Genomic DNA, 22,727 nt, shown 5'->3' on the forward strand with positions numbered 1-22,727 from the left:
ATTGTGGAGACAAGTGTATCCTTTTCAGATGCTTTATTACAGAGACCGAGCTAATGTACAAAGCTCTAGATCCAACAGACAAGTCATTGTGATGTCTTACCTTTGACCCGTGGCAGTGATGGGCACCCTCCACCCTTTGATCTGGCTAAGTTCTGTGTCCGACACCTCAATCTGGAGGGGGAGATGAGGGATCCACACGCAAAGCTCCAGCTGACTGCTGAGGTATCCATAAGTGAAATTCACCATCATCTTCACCTTGCCCTTCATCTCCTTGCCATTCACAAAAACATAGTCGCACCTGTCAGACACCTGCGTGAAAGGAGAGGAAGGGATTAGGAACCTTTTACTGTGGAGCTCCTCTGAACGCTGTACTGGATAACTACACACTGAATTACAGAGAAACACAAAACACACCGGACACAGTATGTGCATGCTGAACAAAAGCTCTGCCCTATAAGTTCATTATAGGGGTTAATTTTCTGAGCTCTCCTCTGATATGCAGCGGTATTCCACTAACAAACAAGAACAAGATGAAAGATCCTTCACAGGTTGAAGGTGACACTCAGGAAAAGTGAAGAAAGGGCAGCAAGGACTTCTATGAACCTCAGGGAAAACCGGCCTTGGTCTGCTAGTCTATCACTGTTTATGTGCAAAGCTAAAAGAGGCAAATAGACGAAAAGTAGAAAGACCAGAACAATTTTGTAGAGATAAAATAATCCAACTCAAAGGTATTTATTTTTATTTCAGTTGGGTGTTTTTACCCACACAATTCATTAATTAAATTAAATTCAGTTTATTTATGTAATGCCAATTCACAACACATCAGCTCAAGGCACTTTACAAAGTCAATTCAAAGGAACCATACAGATTTCAAGTCAGGTAAATACATTCCAATTAATCCACAATTATCAAAGAGTGCAGTCAGATTCAGTTTATTATTCAAATTGGTTAAAAGGTTTTCTGTCTAACGAAACCCAGCAGATTACATTGAGTCAGTGACAGCATTCACTCCTCCTGCATGAGCATGTAGCAATAGTGGACAGTCGCTTGCATTGACTTTGCAGCAATCCCTCATAATGAGCATGCTTGTAGCGACAGTGGAGAGGAAAACTCCCTTACACCATCCCCCAGCATCAGAACCTTTTCAAAGTGCCTGATTAAATTTTATTTTTCATGGAACTCTACCCAACTCAGGCTCTTTCCCCATCAGAGAGGTGACATTCCACATCCCAAGAGCCAGCTTCTGCAGCCGAGGATCAGACCGCCAAGGTTTCCGCCTTCGGCCGCCACCCATAACACATTGAACCCGACCCCTTTGGCCCCTCCCATGGGTGGTGAGCCCACTGGAAGGGGGACCCACATTTCTTCTTCGGGCAATGACTTTTCTTTCTGCTCTCGGTGGAGAGGACGCTTTTCTCTGTCTCCAGCACACTCCCATATCTGCCCTGCTTCAGCTCTGTGTCTTGTCTTTCTTTTTGGAGCCTCTTTTTGCATATCTTCCAAAATTCTGAGTTATGGATTTGGTCAGCTGGTCTCTCAATGCAATTGATCAAATCTTCTCGACGAGAAGATAGGGTGAAGAGGAACCCTCTTGTCCAGACGGGACATTTTTCTTCGGATACACGATGGACTCCTGGCAGAAGTGGAGGATTGTGTGTCTGTCGATATTGTCAGTCGAGGATGTCAAAGCTGTGTACACAATTGGATGTTTGATAACAGGACTTCTGCTTTTTGAAGTTGGCAGTTACCTGGCATATCGAGAAATTCGAAAAACGTCGGCAGCTGTTCTGGCCATTGTAAGGCTGCCTGGCATGTATGATGGGATCTGCAGAGCGATCAACACTCAGACTCAGATGTTACGTGAGCTGAATCGCAGACTGGATGTGATCCTTACACAGGATCGCAGGCAGGTTGTGGTTCCTGGACTCAGGGGTGAAATGGGATAAATCTTGGAGAAAGTTGTTCGCTCGGATCTGGCGGAAAGGACCTGGAATTTGGCTGTTTGGATTCGCCATTGAGAAGCACCAGCGATACTCTCAAGGCTGACGGAAAATTAAGAGTCAGCCTAACCCAAATAATTTTTTGTTTTTCTGAATCTGGCTCCCCTGCACAGCCTTGATGGCTGGCTATCTTCAACTTCTCCTGGAAGTAATGTAAACATGACGCTTTGCTCTGCCCCCTTCCTTCCCTGAGGACATCTGTGGACCTGCTCAGAATTGTGTGGCCGGTTGATGAACATTCCATCGTATCATCAAGGACAATGGCCTCTGTGACAGTGCTTCACGGACTTACTTTGCACACACTTACATGCACACACACAAATGCTTAAGATAAACATAAGCACCCCTTTACACCGCCTTCACCAGATCCCCTGCATGATGTTGTTTCGTATATATTGCTTCTTTGTGCTGAGGTTTTTTTGCAATCTCACACTGTATCCTGGCAAGGATAAAGTGTGAAATATGATTTTTTTTCCCTCTTCTTACCTAATGTGGTCTCTTTTCTTATTAATTAATTATTAAATTTCATAGATTTTCAGATTTCTCATAAAGATTACCAGCGAAAGCCAAATATTATTAGTATTTGAAAATTTGGACTAAAGCTGTTTTTACACCAATGACCAGAGAATTTTAGATTTCTTAAAAGGATTGTATTACAACTATATCATACCAGTGACAGCCAGACATTATTAGTATTTAAAAAGTTTGGACTAAAACTGTTTTATACCAGTGGCCCAGCTTATTTGAATGATGGGACCACAACTGCCTCGTACCAGCGACCTCAAGGATTAATATTATAATTTTTCTTCTAGCACCGGATGAATTCCTTGCCACAGAGGACTTAATGAGCTAATTACCTCTATTAGAAAGCTTTGATTAGAACCAGCTCTTACCAGTAAACTCCCACGGATTATTAGTGTCATTTGATTTGTTTTTCTGTGTTTGATTTTCTGTATCATTGTAATGTTTTTCTCATGTACAGCGCTTTGAGTACCTTGTTGCTGAAAAGTGCTGTATAAATAAACTTGACTTGACTTGACAGTGAGACCTGGAGGGGTGTGGTTGGAAGGAATGGCACTCCTGTTCTGAAACCGAGTGGTGTTTTGTTAATGGACTTCTGCACTTGTCATGGATTGTCCATAACTAACACCATCTTCAACCATAAGGGTGTCCATATGTGCTCTTGGCACCAGGACACTGTAGCCCACAGTTTGATAATCAATTTTGTTGTTGTGTCATCTGATCTGCGGCCATATGTCTTGGACACTCGGGTGAAGAGGGGATTGGACCTTTCCACTGACCACTACCTGGTGGTGAGCTGGCTCCGATGGTGGGGGAGGATGCCGGTCAGACCTGGCAGACCCAAATGAATCCTGAGGTTCTGCTGGGAATGCCTGACGGAGTCTCCCGTGAGGCGGAGCTTCAACTCCTACCACCGGGAGAGCTTCAAACACATTCCGGGGGAGGTGGGGGACATTGAGTCTGAGTGGGCCATGTTCTGGGCCTCCGTTGCCAAGGCGGCTTATCAGAGCTGTGGTTGCAAGGTTGTTGGTGCTTGTTGCGGCAGCAATCCTCAAACCCACTGGTGGACTACAGCGGTGAGGGATGCTGTCAAGCTGAAGAAGGAGTCCTATTGGGTCTTTTTGGCCTGCGGGACTCCGGAAGCAGCTGATGGGTACCTGCAGTCCAAGCGGCAGGTGGCTCGGGTGATTGCTGAGGCAAAAAGTCGGGCTTGGGAGGAGTTTGGAAAGGCCATTGAAAACGACTTCCGTATGGCTTCAAGGTGATTCTGGTCCACCATCCGACGTCTCAGGGAGGGGAAGAGGTACACCACCAGCACTGTTTACAGTTGGGAGGGTGTGCTGTTGACCTCAACTCGGGATGTTGTGGGTCAGTGGGCGGAGTACTTCGAACACCTCCTCAATCCCACCGGCACGTCTTCCACTGAGGAAGTGGAGCCTGGGGACCTTGGGGTGGGCTCTCCAATCTCTGGTGCTGAGGTCACTGAGGTGATTGAAAAGCTCCTCGGTGGTAAGGGCCCGGGGGTGAATGAGATTCGCCCAGAGTGCTTTAAGGCTCTGGATGATGTAGGGTTGTGATGGCTAATATGACTCTGCAGCATTGCGTGGACATCGGGGGCAGTTCCACTGGATTGGCAGGGGTGGTGGTCTCCCTATTCAAAAAAGGGAACCGTAGAGTGTGTTCCAACTCTATGGAGGTCACACTCTTAAGCCTACCTGGTAAGGTCTATTCAGGGGTTCGGGAGAGGAGGGTCCATCGGATAGTCGAACCTAGGATTTAGGAAGAGCAGTATGGTTTTTGTCCTGGCCGTGGAACACTGGACCAGCTTTACACCCTCAGCAGGGTCCTGGAGGGAGCATGGGAGTTTGCCCAACCAGTCTGCATGTGCTTTGTGGACTTGGAGAAGGCGTTCGACCGTGTCCCTCGGGGGGGTACTCCGGGAGTATGGGGTACCAGGCCCTTTGATACAGGCTGTTAGGTCCCTGAATGCAGTAAGTCAGACTCGTTTCCGGTGAGGGTTGGACTCTGCCAAGGTTGCCCTTTGACACCAATTCTGTTTGTTTTATGGACAGAATTTCTAGGCGCAGCCAAGGTGTTGGGGGTATCCGTTTTGGTGGCCGTAGGATTGCGTCTCTGCTTTTTGCGGATGATGTGGTCCTATTGGCTTCATCAGCTCGTGATCTACAGCTCTCACTGGAACAGTTCACAGCCAAGTTTGAAGCAGCCGGGACAAGAATCAGTGCCTCCAAGTCCAAGGCCATGGTCTTGAGCCGGCCTACGGGTCAGGAGGGAAGGCCTGCCTCAAGTGGAGGAGTTCAATTATCTAGAGGTCTTGTTCACGAATGAGGGAAAAATGGAGCGGGAGATCGATAGACGGATCGGTGCTGCTTCAGCAGTGATGCTGACGCAGTGAGAGCTGAGTCAGAAAGCGAAGCTCTCGATTTACCAGTCGATCTACGTTCCTACCCTCAGCTATGGTCACGAGCTTTGGTGTCATGACCGAAAGAAGGAGATCATGGATACAAGCGGCCGAAATGAGTTTCCTCTGCGGGGTGTCTGGGATCTCCCTTAGAGATAGCGTGAGAAGCTCAGTCATCCGGAAGGGACTCAGAGTAGAGCTGCTGCTTCTTAACGTTGAGAGGAGCTAAGTTGAGGTGGCTCAGTCATCTGGTTAGGATGCCTCCTGGACACCTCCCTGGTGAGGTGTTCCGAGCATGTCCCACTGGGAGGAGGCCCAGAGGAAGACCCAGGACACGCTGGAGTGACTATGTTTCTCGGCTGGCCTGGGAACACCTTGGGATTCCCCAAGATGAGCTGGCCCAAGTGGCTGGGGAGAGGGAAGTCTGGGTCTCTCTGCTTAGGCTGCTGCCCCCGTGACCCGACCCCGATAAGCGGAAGAAAATGGATGGATGAATGGATGGATGAATGGATGGATGGAACTCTACCTACATCAGTGGGTAAATTTCTATTTGCCCAACTTCAAGGACGAGTTATTTAGCAACCTCTGCCAGTATCAAGAAGAAGATTTTCCAAAAGCCTTCATCTGATTATTCATTCTGTCTATAGAAAAGACAGACACAACAAAACGGTAAGCTGCAGATGAAGCTAAAATGCAATGTCTTAGATTCATGTCTTAGACATGAATTTATAGTGTGTTGATATGATGTCCTGGCCATTGTTTTGGCAGCAGTCAGGGGTGAAAGTAGTTTTAAATTCTTGCCGGTACTTAGGGGCGGAGCTAGAGGGGGGGCTGGGGAGGCACTGGGGGTAATATATATATATATATATATATATATATATATATATATATATATATATATATATGAAACAATGAAACTGAAACACCTGGTTTTAGACCACAATAATTTATTAGTATGGTGTAGGGCCTCCTATTGCGGCCAATACAGCGTCAATTCGTCTTGGGGATGACATAAACAATTTCTGCACAGTGGGCAGAGGGATTTTAAGCCATTCTACTTGCAGGATAGTGGCCGGGTCACTACGTGATACTGGTGGAGGAAAACGTTTCCTGACTCGCTCCTCCAAAACACCCCAAAGTGGCTCAATAATATTTAGATCTGGTGACTGTGCAGGCCATGGGAGATGTTCAACTTCACTTTCATGTTCATCAAACCAATCTTTCCCCAGTCTTGCTGTGTGTATTGGTGCATTGTCATCCTGATACAAGGCCCATGATAATTAGCTGCTGAAGCAACTGAGTGTTTGACTACAGCTGCTGTCTGAATATATATATATATATATTTATACAGGTCCTTCTCAAAAAATTAGCATATTGTGATAAAGTTCCTTATTTTCTATAATGTAATGATGAAAATTTTACAATCATATATTTTAGATTCATTGCACACTAACTGAAATATTTCAGGTCTTTTATTGTCTTAATACGGATGATTTTGGCATACAGCTCATGAAAACCCAAAATTCCTATCTCACAAAATTAGCACATCATTAAAAGGGTCTCTAAACGAGCTATGAACCTAATCATCTGAATCAACGAGTTAACTCTAAACACCTGCAAAAGATTCCTGAGGCCTTTAAAACTCCCAGCCTGGTTCATCACTCAAAACCCCAATCATGGGTAAGACTGCCGACCTGACTGCTGTCCAGAAGGCCACTATTGACACCCTCAAGCAAGAGGGTAAGACACAGAAAGAAATTTCTGAACGAATAGGCTGTTCCCAGAGTGCTGTATCAAGGCACCTCAGTGGGAAGTCTGTGGGAAGGAAAAAGTGTGGCAGAAAACGCTGCACAACGAGAAGAGGTGACCGGACCCTGAGGAAGATTGTGGAGAAGGGCCGATTCCAGACCTCGAGGGACCTACGGAAGCAGTGGACTGAGTCTGGAGTAGAAACATCCAGAGCCACCGTGCACAGGCGTGTGCAGGAAATGGGCTACAGGTGCCGCATTCCCCAGGTCAAGCCCCTTTTGAACAAGAAACAGCGGCAGAAGCGCCTGACCTGGGCTACAGAGAAGCAGCACTGGACTGTTGCTCAGTGGTCCAAAGTACTTTTTTCGGATGAAAGCAAATTCTTCATGTCATTTGGAAATCAAGGTGCCAGAGTCTGGAGGAAGACTGGGGAGAAGGAAATGCCAAAATGCCAGAAATCCAGTGTCCAGCCAGTGATGGTCTGGGGTGCCGTGTCAGCTGCTGGTGTTGGTCCACTGTGTTTTATCAAGGGCAGGGTCAATGCAGCTAGCTATCAGGAGATTTTGGAGCACTTCATGCTTCCATCTGCTGAAAAGCTTTATGGAGATGAAGATTTCATTTTTCAGCACGACCTGGCACCTGCTCACAGTGCCAAAACCACTGGTAAATGGTTTACTGACCATGGTATCACTGTGCTCAATTGGCCTGCCAACTCTCCTGACCTGAACCCCATAGAGAATCTGTGGGATATTGTGAAGAGAACGTTGAGAGACTCAAGATCCAACACTCTGGATGAGCTAAAGGCCGCTATCGAAGCATCCTGGGCCTCCATAAGACCTCAGCAGTGCCACAGGCTGATTGCCTCCATGCCACGCCGCATTGAAGCAGTCATTTCTGCAAAAGGATTCCCGACCAAGTATTGAGTGCAGAACTGTACATGATTATTTGAAGGTTGACGTTTTTTGTATTAAAAACACTTTTCTTTTATTGGTCGGATGAAATATGCTAATTTTGTGAGATAGGAATTTTGGGTTTTCATGAGCTGTATGCCACAATCATCTGTATTAAGACAATAAAAGACCTGAAATATGTCAGTTAGTGTGCAATGAATCTAAAATATACGAATGTTAAATTTTCATCATTACATTATAGAAAATAATGAACTTTATCACAATATGCAAATTTTTTGAGAAGGACCTATATATACACAGTACATACCAAACGTTTGGAAACACCTTCTCATTCAAAGAGTTTTCTTTATTTTCATGACTATGAATATTGTAGCTTCACACTGAAGGCATAAAAACTATGAATTAACACATGTGGAATTATATACTGAACAAAAATTGTGAAACAACTGAAAATATGTCTTATATTCTAGGTTCTTCAAAGTAGCCACCTTTTGCTTTGATTACTGCTCCGCACACTCTTGGCATTCTGTTGATGAGCTTCAAGAGGTCGTCACCTGAAATGGTATTCCAACAGTCTTGAAGGAGTTCCCATAGATGCTTACAACTTGTTGGCCCTTTTGCCTTCACTCTGCGGTCCATCTCACCCCAAACCATCTCGATTGGGTTCAGGTCCGGTGACTGTGGAGGCCAGGTCATCTGGCGCAGCACCCCATCACTCTCCTTCTTGGTCAAATAGCCCTTACACAGCCTGGAGGTGTGTTTGGGGTCATTGTCCTGTTGAAAAATAAATGATGGTCCAACTAAACGCAAACCGGATGGAATAGCATGCCGCTGCAAGATGCTGTGGTAGCCATGCTGGTTCAGTATGCCTTCAATTTTGAATAAATCCCCAACAGTGTCACCAGCAAAGCACCCCCACACCATCACACCTCCTCCATGCTTCACGGTGGGAACCAGGCATGTAGAGTCCATCCATTCACGTCTTCTGCACCTCACAAAGACACGGTGGTTGGAACCAAAGATCTCAAACTTGGACTCATCAGACTAAAGCACATAATTCCTTGTGTTCTTTAGCCCAAAGAAGTCTCTTCTGCTTGTTGCCTGTCTTCAGCAGTGGTTTCCTAGCAGCTATTTTACCATGAAGGCCTGATTCCTCTTAACAGTTCTTCTAGAGATGTGTCTGCTGCTAGAACTCTGTGTGGCATTGACCTGTTCTCTAGTCTGAACAAAGAACTTATTGTTCTCTGCATTGTGGTCAAGTTTTGATTTCATTTAAATAAAAAATTTGACATTTCTGTTGTTTTATTTTGTTTTATTGTTTATTTAAGTCTGTAGATGGTAAGTGATTTATTGTTCGTCCTGTCCTAATGCAAGTGGCGGTTTTTTTTCTGTGCACCACCTGTGTAAAATCTCCCAGTGCATTAAATTGAACGCACCGATCTCCTTGGCAACCGCTCCGTTTTGTAGGTACGCATGCATGCGCTCTTGTGTAGTGTATGTGAAATCTCTGGTCATAAGCGGTGTTTTCGAGCTTTACTGTGTTGTTGTAATTCAGCAAAATAACATGAAACACAACTAGTTACTCTCCCTTTGCTTTTAACTGGGGTATTTAGCAGCGAGCAGACAGACATTAAACATGCTCGTTTTAAAAGCTGGCCTTTCTCAAATGCCTCGAGCTCCGAGGAGCTGCCTTGAGGCTCCAGCATGGCACAAACAGTTCAGAAACAATTTTGAATGAGGGGAAAATAGCTATATTTATAAACAGATTAAGTCGTGTTTTAGACTGCCTATTGGTAGCGGATGTGATGTTCTTTGTGTGCTCGTGAATTTTTGCAGCCGTAGCTGGTTCTGGATGACTGCTTTATAGCAGACCCGTTCTTCCCCCTTCCCGGTACCGTGTACCGGCGCAGAATCTTTTAGTGGTACGCAGTACCGGACCGTACTGGCTCACTTTCACCCCTGGTAGCAGTACCATCGTGCCTTCTGCTTATGTTAGTGCTGTGTGCTGCTTTTAGCTCCTTGAGGACCGAACCGTACTGCCTGTTTTAAATAGTATTATTACATAAACAGTTTTGCATTGTTTTTCCTGTTTTTGTTTGTTTGTGTGGCGCTAGATAATTGTAATCAAACTACAAAATGTCGGGGAAGGACTGTGGGTCGGACCAAAGCGCAGACAAGAGCTCGGTAGCCGCATCATAGTTACTTCCTACTTTATTCATAAAAGTCCAAAAGGTAACAAAACACACTGCAGGGATGAAACAAGGACAAGATCAAAACTTGCGCAAACCTGCAGGTACTCATAGCAAGGCATAGCATAGTCCAAACGAAGCATAGGAATCCTAAGCGTAGCATAAACGAAGCATGAACAAAGCATAGACATAGAAACGTAGCATAGAAACGTAGCATAAACGAAGCATAGACATCACCGACATAGAAACAAGGAACCAGCGAGGAACTAAACAAACAGAACAACTAATATACACAGAGCACAGAGAGGGGAACAAAAGGCAGGTAATCAAAGAAACAGGGAACAGGTGTGACAAGGAACAGGTGAAACAAATACAAAGGCTGAGGATGGGTGAAAGGACTAAAACAGAAAACACAAACTAAGCAAGAGAATAAATCAGAGGAGGAAATAAAGAACTAGAATAACTATGAGCTAAAGTAAACAGAGAAACTAGAGGGGAACATAGAAACAATAACTTAAGAAATAAACAAAGAGCCATAAGGAGAATAAAAATTACAAAATAAACCAACAAGTCCAAAATGTCACTCCATGACACAAAAATGGCCAAATGGGTTAAAGTGCAGCGCTCTTTGACTATTAGGGGGCAAGGTGTGAAGTGTCTCAGAAGCATTTAAAGAGGCCGGACCAAAACGAGCTGCTCTCAGATGGACTTCAGAGAAAGAGTAAAAGAGGGGCCTGGGGAGCTACAATAACAAGGAATTCAGACCAAAGCATTGTAGTTGCACTTTATATAGACCAAAACTGAATAAGCCTTTAAATACACAAATATAAGTACTAAGGGTGAAAAGGAAGAATTTAAAAGCATATGTCACCTTTAAATTGATAATATTCCTAGTTACTACAGTTATTTGTTGAGTGCTGTCCAAAGCTCTCTCTCTGTATCTAAGAAATCTAGACATAACATAGACAGTCTTACGGGATATTTGAACACACTCACACACAGAGAGGTTATTATTCAGCACCAGATTGGAAACACATTTTTTCAGGTGCTTTGTCAATCTTCTTGATCTTATCATATAGCTGGAACTGTATTGGAAATAGATTGTCCTGGGATATATCTTTCCTCTTTATTTCCAAATTATTTTTCCACAGTGAGAAAAATCTGAAAACAGCGATTCATCATGAAGCCATCAGGATATGGCACTTTGCATGAGCCAGAATAAAGTTGATGCCTTGTGTGAGCCGTTTGCCTTTCATCTCTAACAAGAAGCCAGCAGCTGAGTTTCTGTGGAACTACATTTTGCTCTTAAATCAGGGTATATAATAGGTTAGATATATGGCTGGGGAGGAAGGGGTTGGAGTTGTGCTGCATGTTTTTTGGGGTGTGTCTACTAACTTTGTGCATGATCTAAAGCAGGGGTGTCCAACTCCAGTCCTCGAGGGCCGGTGTCCTGCAACTTTTAGATGTGTCCCTGGTCTAACACATCTCAAACAAATGGCTGCATTTCCTCCTCAGTATGCAGTCAATTTCTCCAGAGTCCTGCTAACGACCTAATTATTTGATTCAGGTGTGTCGATGCAGAGGAACATCTAAAAGTTGCAGGTTACCGGCCCTTGAGGACTGGAGTTTGACACCTGTGATCTAAAGCATTCCATTGGAGCTATGGTGGTATTTTAGGATAGTGGTCTAGCTAAAAGGCAAACATCCTTTTAAGAACTATAACAGATTTCTTCCTCTATATATAGCTCTATTCATCTTCCAATCAAGTGTGGTCAGCTCAATTGTCACAGCTCAACAAAAGAATGCCCACAACATGAGGCTGCCACCAAGTTTTATTATGGGGATGGTGTATTCAGGGCGAGGTTTGTAGGCCAAAAAGTTCAATTTTGGCCTCATCTAATCAGAGCATCTTCTTTTACATGTTGCCTGTGCCATACATGGCTTGTGGCAAACTGTAAAAGGCAAACTTAAACATTTTTCAACAATAGTTTTCTCATTGCCACTCTTGCATAAAAACCAGATGTGTGGAGAGCACAACTAATGGTCCCTCTCTCCTCTTGACGTCTTCTCTGATGAATGCTCTTCTTTGTCGCCTTGTCAGTTTAGGTGGATGCTCATATCTTGGTAGGTTTACAGTTGTGTCATGCTTTTCCCTTTTTCAGATAAATAATTAAACAATGTATGGTGCGATTTTCAAAGCTTTGGATATTCTATCCTCGCTTTAAAACGTATATTTCCTCGACCTGTCTGGTGTTTCTTAGTTTTCCTGATGCTGATTGGAAATTCTCCAACAAAGCTCTGAGATCTTTACAGAAAAACTATATTCGTAATGTGATTAAATTTACACAAAGATGGACTCTGTTTGGTTACACTGTGTTTTATTTAGGGGTATCGGAGTTAATGGGGCTAAACGCAAATGCACATCATATTTTTGTTCCTCTTTACAATGATTTTCTACTTTGTCTTGGTTTCTTACATGAAATCCCAGTAAAATATTTAGAGGTTTGTGGCTGTAACATAATATATTGTAACAAAGTTTATGCATAGCTTTGTAAAGTACTGAAACCTGTTTTTAGCTTTAGCTAGATTAAAACTAGAGATCTAAAAGTTTTTTTCCTTTACCTTAATTATTTTACACACATAATTGTAGATAAATTGATGCAACCTGTAGCAAGAAACCAAGAAAACAGTGTAGTATAAGTATAGCACAGGGAAAGGAATGGGTTCTGCACACCATCATGCTGTTTTTATAGACCTTAAGTCATCTCTGATTGGGTATTTATCTCAGTGAGTCCTTCTCCCCGGTATTTTTTCCAACATCTGAGTACCAACTTTGCTTAGGAATGTATTTTCAAGACCACAAAGTTATGATCAATTTGGGTCCCCTTTCTAGAATTCAATTTTCATGAGTCAGGTTTGAATTCAGTTTAGATCAGATTATAAGCCATATAGACTATACAAATAAAAAAGTCACAACTTCTAATATACTTGAGATTTGCTAATGCTGACTCATGAAACTGAAGTGGCAAAAATAATTTAATTACTCTAACGGATTTTAATACAAGATGTGAATTGTGATTGTTGGAACCCAGACGCTTTACAATCAGCGTTCTTTCAAGCACTAAACGAGATGCTAAAGGATGAGTTGACCACCTTAGATGAGCCGGAGGAGTTAAATCATTTCATTGCTTTGGCCACCCGTATTGATAATCGTCTTAGAGAAAAGAAGCGGTCTCGCCCTGTTGTTCCTGTCACTGGGAAAAAAGAGAATCAAACTCTTCATAGACCTGCTCACCCCCAACCTCTCTCTAATCCGTCTATGGAGGTTTAACCCATGCAGATGGGACGAGCCCATCTAACCCCTGAAGAGAAACAGAAAAGATGTTCTGCTATCCTGGACATTTTTTGGCTACTTGTCCTGTATGGCCAAAAGACCGGGTCCATCAGTAAAAATGGGGAGTCTGATGGACCAGATTTCCTCATCTACTAGTCTCTGTTTAATCCTTCCTGCCAAGCTTTTACTGCTTAACGCATCATTTGAACTTACTGCTCTCATTGACTCCGGCTGTGAACGAGACCTCGTTGACAGCAAGCTGGTGGATCAATTGGACATTGAAACTGAGGAACGCTCTATTCCTTTAAGGGCCACTGCTTTAGACAGGAAGGAGTTGCCCTGTATTACCCACCGCACCAGACCGTTACAGCTAATCCTCTCAGGTAACCACAGGGAGGCTATTTCCTTTTATGTTTTTCCCATCTCTCACACATCTATTGTTTTGGGTTTTAGCTTGTTAAACCAACATAATCCTCACTTTGATTGGACTAACTTCACTATTCAATCCTGGTCGTCACATTGTCATTCTTCCTGTTTGCAGTCCGCAGTTCTTCCAACTCCTACGCCGGCGTCTCCTGAAGAGGCGGACCCTTGTGACTTATCCGGCGTACCTACTGAATATCATGATCTGAGCCGAGTTTTCAGTAAACAACAAGCACTATCTCTTCCTCCACACCTTCCCTATGACTGCGCCATTGACCTGCTTCCAGGTGCCCCATTACCCTCTAGCAGATTATACCTCATCTCTCACCCAGAACGTCAAACTCTGGAAGACTACATTTCAAATTCCCTAGCTGCAGGCCTCATTCGCCATTCCTCTTCTCCTCTTGGGACAGGTTTCTTTTTTGTGAGTAAGAAAGACAGGTCTCTCCGTCCATGTATTGACTACAGGGGGTTGAATGCCATAACCATAAAAAATAAATACCCTCTTCCACTCTTATCTGCTGCCTTTGAACCTATTCAAGGCGCCACAGTTTTCTCCAAACAAGACCTGCGCAATGTATACCACTTAGTGCGCATCCGACAAGAAGATGAGTGGAAAAGTGCCTTTAAAACCCCATTAGGTCATTTTGAGTACTTGGTAATGCCTTTTGGCCTTTGCAATGCTCTTGCTGTGTTCCAGGCTCTGGTGAATGATGTCCTGCGAGATTTTCTAAACGTTTTCATTTTTGTTTACCTTGATGATATTCTCATTTTCTCCAAGGATCTGACTGAACACCGGAAACATGTTCGACTTGTGCTGCAACAGCTGCTAGAGAACAAATTATTTGTTAAGGCCGAGAAATGTGAGTTTCCCAAGTCCACAGTGTCCTTTTTGGGCTTTATCCTGCACAGTGGTCAGTTGTGTTCCGACCCAGCAAAATTTAAGGCAGTGCTTGAATGGCCCGTACCAGAGTCCAGGAGGCAGCTTCAATGCTTTTTGGGCTTTGCAAACTTTTACCGTCGCTTTATTAGGGACTTCAGCCAAACGGCTGCCCCCCTTACTTCTCTCACCTCCACCAAAGTAGCTTTTTCCTGGACACCTGAAGCTGACTCCGCCTTTAGAGAGCTAAAGGAAAGATATACCAAAGCACCTCTTCTGCTTCAACCTCTTCCAAACAGTTTGTCCTGGAGGTGGATGCCTCAGATTCTGGGGTAGGTGCTGTGCTTTCTCAATGTTCAAGTGATGACAACAAACTCCACCCTTGTGCTTATTTCTCCCGCAGACTGTCCCCCACTGAGAGAAATTATGATGTGGGTGATCGAGAGCTGTTAGCCATCAAACTAGCCCTGGATGAGTGGCGTCACTGGTTGGAGGGCACGGAACATCTGGTACTGGTCTGGACTGATCACAAGAACCTCTCCTACCTTCAGTCAGCCAAGCGTCTGAACCCACGCCAGTCCCGTTGGTCCCTATTCTTCTCCCAGTTTAACCTCACCATCTCATACCGTCCTGGAACTAAAAATATCAAGCCTGGTGCCTTGTCCCGACAGTACTCTCCTGACGTCACAAATGAGGATCCTGTCTTAATTCTCCCTCCTAGCTGCAAAATCGTTTCCGTTACCTGGGAGATTGAACGATTGGTCACACAGGCGTTACTCTCTGACCCTGGTCCTGACAGCTGTCCTCCTAACAGGACTTTTGTTCCTGAATCCAGTTGTCCCCGCCTGATTCAATGGTTTCACAACTCTAAGTTTTCTGCACATCCTGGTTCGTCCCGCACCATCGCCCTGATCTCACGTCGTTTCTGGTGGCCCACTTTACATAAGGATGTTAAGAGCTATGTGGGGCTTGTTCTACCTGTGCCCGAAGTAAACCGTCTCACCGCCCTCCTGTTGGTCTCCTGCAACCTTTACCTATTCCCATGAGACCATGGTCCCACATAGCTTTAGACTTTGTTACTGGGTTATCCCCCTCTCGTGGAATAACAACTATTCTGACCATAGTGGATATATTCTCCAAATCATGCCATCTTATTGCATTAAATAAACTTCCATCAGTACTCCAGACTGCTCGGCTACTTGTCCGTCATGTGTTCCATCTGCATGGAATCCCACAAGAGATCCTTTTGGACCGAGGCTCTCAGTTCACCTCACAGGTTTGGAAGCAGTTTTGTCTCGCCTTAAATGCTAGAGTTGCTCTCTCCTCAGGTTACCATCCTCAAACTAGTGGTCAAACTGAGAGAATGAACCAAGAACTGGAATCCATGCTCAGATGTCTAACTACTACCAGTCCTACCAGCTGGAGTGAGTATCTTCCATGGGTTGTATATGCACACAATACACATGTTTCTTCTGCCACAGGATTGTCCCCGTTCGAGGTTTCCCTTGGTTACCAGCCCCCACTGTTTCCTGATGATGAGAAGGAGATCTCTGTTCCTTCAGTCCAACACCACACACGTCACTGTAAAAGAGTGTGGGCCAATGCTATGGCCGCCCTTCACCGCACTGTTGAGCAGAACCGCCATTTTGCTGATCGGCGTAGGGTCCCGGCACATGAATATACCCCTGGACAGAAGGTATGGCTATCTGCTCGTGATGTTCCTCTGAAATCCTTGTCCAAGAAATTAGCACCACGTTACATCGGACCCTACGTTATTGATTCCATTATCAATCCTTCTGCTGTCCGTCTCCGCCTTCCTGCCTCTCTACGTATTCATCCTACTTTCCATGTCTCACAAATCAAGCCCATCCAGCAAAACGTCTGGAGCTATATGGATGTACTTCCACCCCAGATCTGAACTAACTCTTGCCTCTTTCTTCAGTGGACCCGAAGAACCTTCCAACCCTCAATCCAGTAGAATTCTCCTTGTGTGTTTAAATAAACCTTTGAAACATGTCTGGTCTCCTGAGTGAGTTTTACATGTGGGTCAAAAGAATTCCTAAAACAATGACATTATGTGTAGAAAAGAAAAGAAAAGAAAAGAAAAGAAACAGTGCATGGCTTATAAAAATAAAGTAGGCTATTCTGCTTAGTTTCTGTGGAGGAATGTGCTGACATTGTCCTGTAATTATGCTTTATAAATAAAACTTGATTAATTGGATATGCACAACAGTAATAATGCTTGTCAGAGTCGGATCATAAATTACATCAAGCTATATTTTTTGTAAGAAGCAGTCATTTGCCACTGTAAATTGAAGGGAGACTTGGCTCACCACAGAGCACTTTTAAATCCCTTTAAAGGGTGCTGGTTTGTTATGTCTTCAAGCTAATTTCTACAGGCAACATTTCTCCTCACTCCTATTGGCTATTTAAATCTTCACATTAAGAACTCAAATTAAAGTTTGAGACTTTGCTATCAATGCCTTTGTTTTGGTTGGTGTTTGCGGTATGCATTGGTCCCTAAGTTGGGCATTCCAGACATAATGTTATCAGTCTCCAGAAATTTCTGGTTGTGTTCTTGGCTAGAATATACTCTCTTTTTTTCTCCTTTTAAACTTATTTCGCACTTTCATTCATGGAAATAAACATAACTATCATAAGCAACAAGCTGGAAAACAGTTGAAAAGCAGAAGTTATAAAAATCAAGATAAGGTATATGCCGTTTCTGATTTTAAGAAAGCCATATTAAGTTGAACAAGACTAACACACTCTTCTGCAGGCTAAGAAAAGCCCCGTGGGAGAGCTGTAAGGCATGATGTAGACCTTCCTCTAGGACTATAGTTGAACACCAGAGAGTTCCTTACATCTGAGTGGAACATGCAAAAGTTAAATGGGTGTTTAATCTGTGTTCCTACAGTGAATAAACAGTCCAGACAAAGAATTACCTTGCCTATGCCCTTGTGCTGGATAATGCTGATGTAAAAGAGGCTGGTGGGTAGCCTAATGAGGCGTTTCAACATTCCCATAAGGGTGGATTCCCTCCCCTGGCTACAGCCTGTCATTGAGCAGATTGGACTCCACTATGGTTCCCAAAGTGAGAAAGAATTTGAACTGATACAGATATCAAAGAAGTCTGTCCTGCTTAACAGCCTTCCTTGTTAAGCTCTTCTTCTTTGACTGCACTCTGCTGGGACAGTAGTGGCTCTGACAGCACCCAGATGTCTGGCTTTCTTTGGGTACAATTCTGCAAATATCTTCACATCATCTGGATGGGTTCTGTGTGATGCTAATAGACCACAAATCATTTAATACCAATGATCAATAAAGTTTATTTACCCTCTCTTTACCCTGTTATTAATTGATGACCTCAATGTACTAGCACTCCAAGTTAAGATGTGTAAAGAGGCATAAGAAAAATTTATAGTTTATTCAGTAACAATTTCACACTTAAAATAACTCCAACCTTTAATTTGAGAGTATTTATTTAGTGAAGAAAGACATTCCATGTCTGTTTTTCACAAAAAACACAGGTGCAAAACTAATGGGTACTCTTACTGTCAATACTTTTATACAACCCCCTGGGCCAAAATCATGAAATTACAAATTTTTAGGATTCACAAAATGAGTATTTTTTAATTAAAAATCCAAAAATAATTGTGAACTTTTTACTTTTCATTTGCTGAACAATCAACCAAACACACTTTTAATGAAATTAACCAAATAGTAAAACGTTTTTTAGAAAATGGGTCTTTTAATATTTGTAGATCTGAAACATTAAACAGGGTCTCATGGTTTTGCCCCATTAAAAGAAAGGCATGTCCTACATTCTTTGAACTGTTTGACAATTGTCAACCATTTTCTAGATCTAGATTTTTTTGTGTATTCTCAGCTACAGGAACAAAAACACTTATTTTATTTAGCCAGGTTTAATGAAGTCCACTTTTGAGTAAAAGTCACTGAGTGTTGGTTGACCTATTTACTATGAAATTAAAATAAAACAAAACATTTTCCATTGTAAGATTTTGTTTTGTCTATATTTTTAAAGAGCTCACATCACTAAAACATTTATGTCCAAAAATTAAAGAAATTGTCTATCTACATCAACTGTTGTGCTGGCAGACCAAGTTTGTGCCATTCCTGATTGTGGTTGCACTTCTATAGGGAACACCCCTATTCTAGAGTTCTGTGTCTCTCTTGTGCACTCTCTCTCTTCAGCTCAGCCTACATGTTTTCTATAAGAATCGGGTATTAGGGCTAAGATGGCCATGGAAGACATTTTATTTTGTCTCTGGTGAACCATTTCTGTTTTGATTGGGTCATGTGTTTTAGATCATTACGCTGCTGAAAGACCTAGTGATGAACCATTTTACCTCTCTGGTCAAGTCCATCAGATTTTCATTTAAAATCTTTTTACTGCCTGATACTATGAAATCTAGCTATGTTCCCAAGGACAGAAACAGACCGACAGCATCACAGATCCTGCACCATACTTTGCAATAGCCATAAGTTGCTTTTGCAAATATCTATTCTTCTTTTCAAATCAAACCAACCTGGAGGGTTTGTTGCGTAAAAGCAAAATTTTGGTCTCACTTCATAAAAAACAGGGTTCCACTTAAAGTCCCTGTTACATCCTGGCTCAAAGGACTGTAACAAAAGAACGGGAGGACACGACACCAATATCCATCTTAAGCCCTTTAGGGGCGTTTATTTCTCAATCATAATTCTAGGGGAGGAAGGCAGCGGTCTGGCATACACCCAGGAACCACTGCACTGGCATGTGCGTGCCTCCGTCTGGTCCTCCGTCAGGGGCAGATCTCCCTCAAGCATCAGACCAGCTCACACACACGACCTCCTGTATCTGGTACAGGGCTGGATGCGTCCCACGCATCTGCTTGTCTTATGCCGTCTGCACACACGCTTCCATGTGTAGAACGAGTTCCCCTTATATATGGTCCAGGTAGACCTGCGTCCCCACATGATCTTAGGCACTTTCCATTCCAGGACCTTAATGAAAAGACCGTTAACAGGCCACATTGCACCAACAGGGGTCCGTCACACCCTCTGCCCATAAAAAACAGGTTCCTAAAGGGAACCCTGTTCCAGCCTTCAGTTCACCACAAAGTGCAAAGCAAACCCAACCACTACTAACATATTTCCCTTTTCCACAAATAAATACTCAGACCAGCAGATGTTTTATGTCTACAGGTCCTGGTGCAAATAGATGCCAAACACAAAAAAAAAAATATGAGGAGGGGACGAGCACAAAGGCAAACAGGCTATAATACCAGAGCACGTGACAAAGCGTCTGCTACAACATTAACGTGTGTATTAATATAATGAATGTCTAGATTGTACGACTGAAGAAACAATGACCATTGAATCAGGGACTTATTTGGGCATTTTAGGGAAGACTGAATTATGATCCATATGATCCATATAGACCACAATGTTAGCGCCACCACTTAGATAAACATCAAAATGTTTCAAAGCAAGGATTAAAGCAAATGTCTTCTTCTCAATCACAGAATAGTTTAACTGATGCCTATTGAATTTTTTTTTTTTAATTAGTCAAAGGCCTACCAATACCCAGATTACCAGTCTGCATAAGAACAGCTCCTGCCCCCATGTGTCTTGTGTCCACATACAGCTGGAAAGGGTGTTGAAGACATAGTGCAGACAACACAGGAGCAGCACAAAGGAGCCTTTTTTACCTGCTCAAATGCCTTTTGACAAATGGGAGACCATTCAAACTTAATATACTTACGCAGCAAATTTGTCAAAGGGACCACAACAGAAGATAAGTTTTGACAAAAGCATATATAATACCCCACCAGTCCAAGATAATGCATAAGCTCCTTCTTAGTAGCTGGAACTGAAAACTGCTCTACTGCCTGAACCTTAACTGCAACAGGTTGGATCTCACCCTGGCCAACTACACGACCCAAATAGGTGACAGTCGCTTTACTAAACTCGCACTTTGCTAGGTTGACTGTTAACTTCGTCCCCTCCAAACAAATGAAAAGGTCCAAGATGCACTCCAAGTGCTCTTCCCAAGTGTCGAATAACCTAATATGTCATCCAAATAGACCGCACACGCAGACATGTCACCAACCACTCTGCGTGATTGGTTCGACATTCTTTTCAATGAACGCAGCATATATTCACCTTTTATTAACCTCCTTTTTTTCCTATTTTACCACAGGTACTTCAAAATAAGCAGCAATGGCCATGAGGTCATTTTTACGCAGCTACAAAATCAAACTCCATTTTTAATCAAGACTATACGTGTATTTAATTACACTACACAAAATAAGACTACACATCAAACACACTGTAAAGTATGGGCCTTCTGGTCTGGGTCTTGGCTGAGGTTGGGGTTCGGGTCTTGGGGATTGATGGTGCCGGGACTGGCGTTTTGGCTCTCGTGGGATCGCTTGGGTTTTCTTTGGGCCTCGTTCCCTGGCTTTGGTGCCCACTCTGTTGGCTGGAAGGGCAGTGGGCTCCGGCGGGGGGTCTTGGCCAGACAGTGTGCTGCGTTAATTGGGATGTGGCTTTGCTTTAGTGGAGGGCCTGGCTGGCCAGCCTGTTTGGTACAGCAGGGTGTGTCATGTGGGAGTGTGGGCGCCCAGCATGCTGGGACACCTCCGGGGTTTAGGTGTGGGGTTGGTGGGGTGCCCGGTCCTTGTGGTGGCCTTCCTCCGATGCTTCCTTCTGTGGCTCTGGCCCCTGGCGGGGTGCCGGGCTGGGGTACGGTTGGGTGGGTTGTTGGAGCATGTCTTGTGCCTGCCCTGGAGCGACTGCCCGGCCCAGTTGCCCGGCTGGTGCATGTTTCTATCTCAAGAACTTGCGCACAACCATCTGGACCGTTGACCAGATGGTTGTGCGGGCCTGACGTTGTGCTGCTCTGCTGGCTCTGGGTGGCAGGGTTGAGGGTGGCATGGTGGGGCTGCAGCGCGTTGGGTGGGCGGGGGGTTTGTGTCCTCTTTTTGGATGTGAGGTCACCGGCATTTGAATCTGCTGAGCAGCAATGGTGGATCTGAGCTGGTTAATGTTTCTCCCTAGGATATTGTTGCAGTGGAAGTAGATGTGGTGTGTTTGCGTGGTTGCAGGGGGCGTGGTGGGTAATGCTGGCCTGGGTTGCTTTCCGCTGGTCAGGGACCTCTTGCCAGGTGAGTTTGTTCCGTTTTGGCGTGGGGTCAGGGGTCTTGTTGTGGGCATGGTGCTCGGTGCTGTGTGCCTTGTTGTGCCTGTGGGTGGAGGCTGGGGTGGCATTGCGTGGGGCCCTTGCCTTGTCGTCGCAGCACGCTGTGTGGTGGGGGGCAGGATGTAATGGGGGTGCTTGGAGCGGGGCCCTTGCCTTGCCATCGCGGTGTAGTGGGGTCCAGGATGTGGCGGGTGTGCTTGGAGCGGGGCTGTGTGGGTGTGCCTATGTCGGCACGTTTGTCTTTACGTTCTGTTCCTGGGTGTGAGTGCTTTTATGTGTACGCATGAGGGTGGGAATGTGTGATTGTGACTGTGTGCCTGTTGTCGTGTCAGGTTAGATCTTGGGCTACTCCCTCTCCTGGATCAGCTTAGGGCCCTCCATTGAATGTGGGGCCTTTTTCCCTCCTTGCCACACTACCTGCCTGTGGCTGATGTCTGCCTGCTGGATTACTTGTGGTTCTCTGTTTCCGGGGCTGGGTGATCTGGTGTGTGCTGACTTACTCCTGGTGGCTGCTTCTCGGGGCCTGGGCCCCTAGTCTGTGACGGGCCTCTGCTTGGGGAGTGATGTGTCCCGGGGTCTTGGGTCTCTGGGTTCATAGCTGGATCTGCTCTGGCATAGATAGCTGCCTGTGGGCTCATCACTGCAGCTCCCTGGGGCTTCTGCACTGTGGCTGCTGGGTGGTTCCCTTGGGACTCTCCCCTGCTCTTCTCTGGGGAGTTGCAGTAGTCCCGGCGATTGTTCTCTTGGGGTTCCTGTGATCTGGGGGCCTTTGGATGTCTATGGCTCGGATCTCCTCCGTGTCTGTCTCAGGTCCAGGGGGAAAGGTCTGTGGCTCCTCACACTCGTTATTGCATATTTATATGGAGAAACCTTGTATACACAAGCACGGTCACACACAGGTGTTTAGATTCAGGTGTTAACAGATACACAAATGTTTTATACTGAGCCGCAGTTACCACTAAATACATCATGTATTCATAAGTATCTTGCACTTTTTGTTAATAATGCTGTTATTAAACATGTTTCCGCAGGTGTGAAAGCAAGCAGGTGTCGGTGTCTGGGAGTTTTACTGTTCTGTTTTGCCTGCTATTTACAA

General features: G+C 44.4%; 1 protein-coding gene across 2 annotated transcripts in view; it reads right to left on the reverse strand.

Moving 5' to 3' along the window:
• The window catches only part of si:dkeyp-14d3.1 (transmembrane protein 132D), a 287,155-nt gene that overhangs the window by 21,323 nt on the left and 243,105 nt on the right, over positions 1-22,727 (reverse strand). For both annotated transcript variants that reach the window (XM_047381724.1, XM_047381725.1), the window contains one exon: positions 101-309. In XM_047381724.1, coding sequence (XP_047237680.1) covers positions 101-309 — 209 coding nt within the window. The remainder of the gene's footprint in view (positions 1-100; positions 310-22,727) is intronic.

Source organism: Girardinichthys multiradiatus, chromosome 12, assembly GCF_021462225.1.
Source record: "Girardinichthys multiradiatus isolate DD_20200921_A chromosome 12, DD_fGirMul_XY1, whole genome shotgun sequence".
Taxonomy (NCBI): domain Eukaryota; kingdom Metazoa; phylum Chordata; class Actinopteri; order Cyprinodontiformes; family Goodeidae; genus Girardinichthys; species Girardinichthys multiradiatus.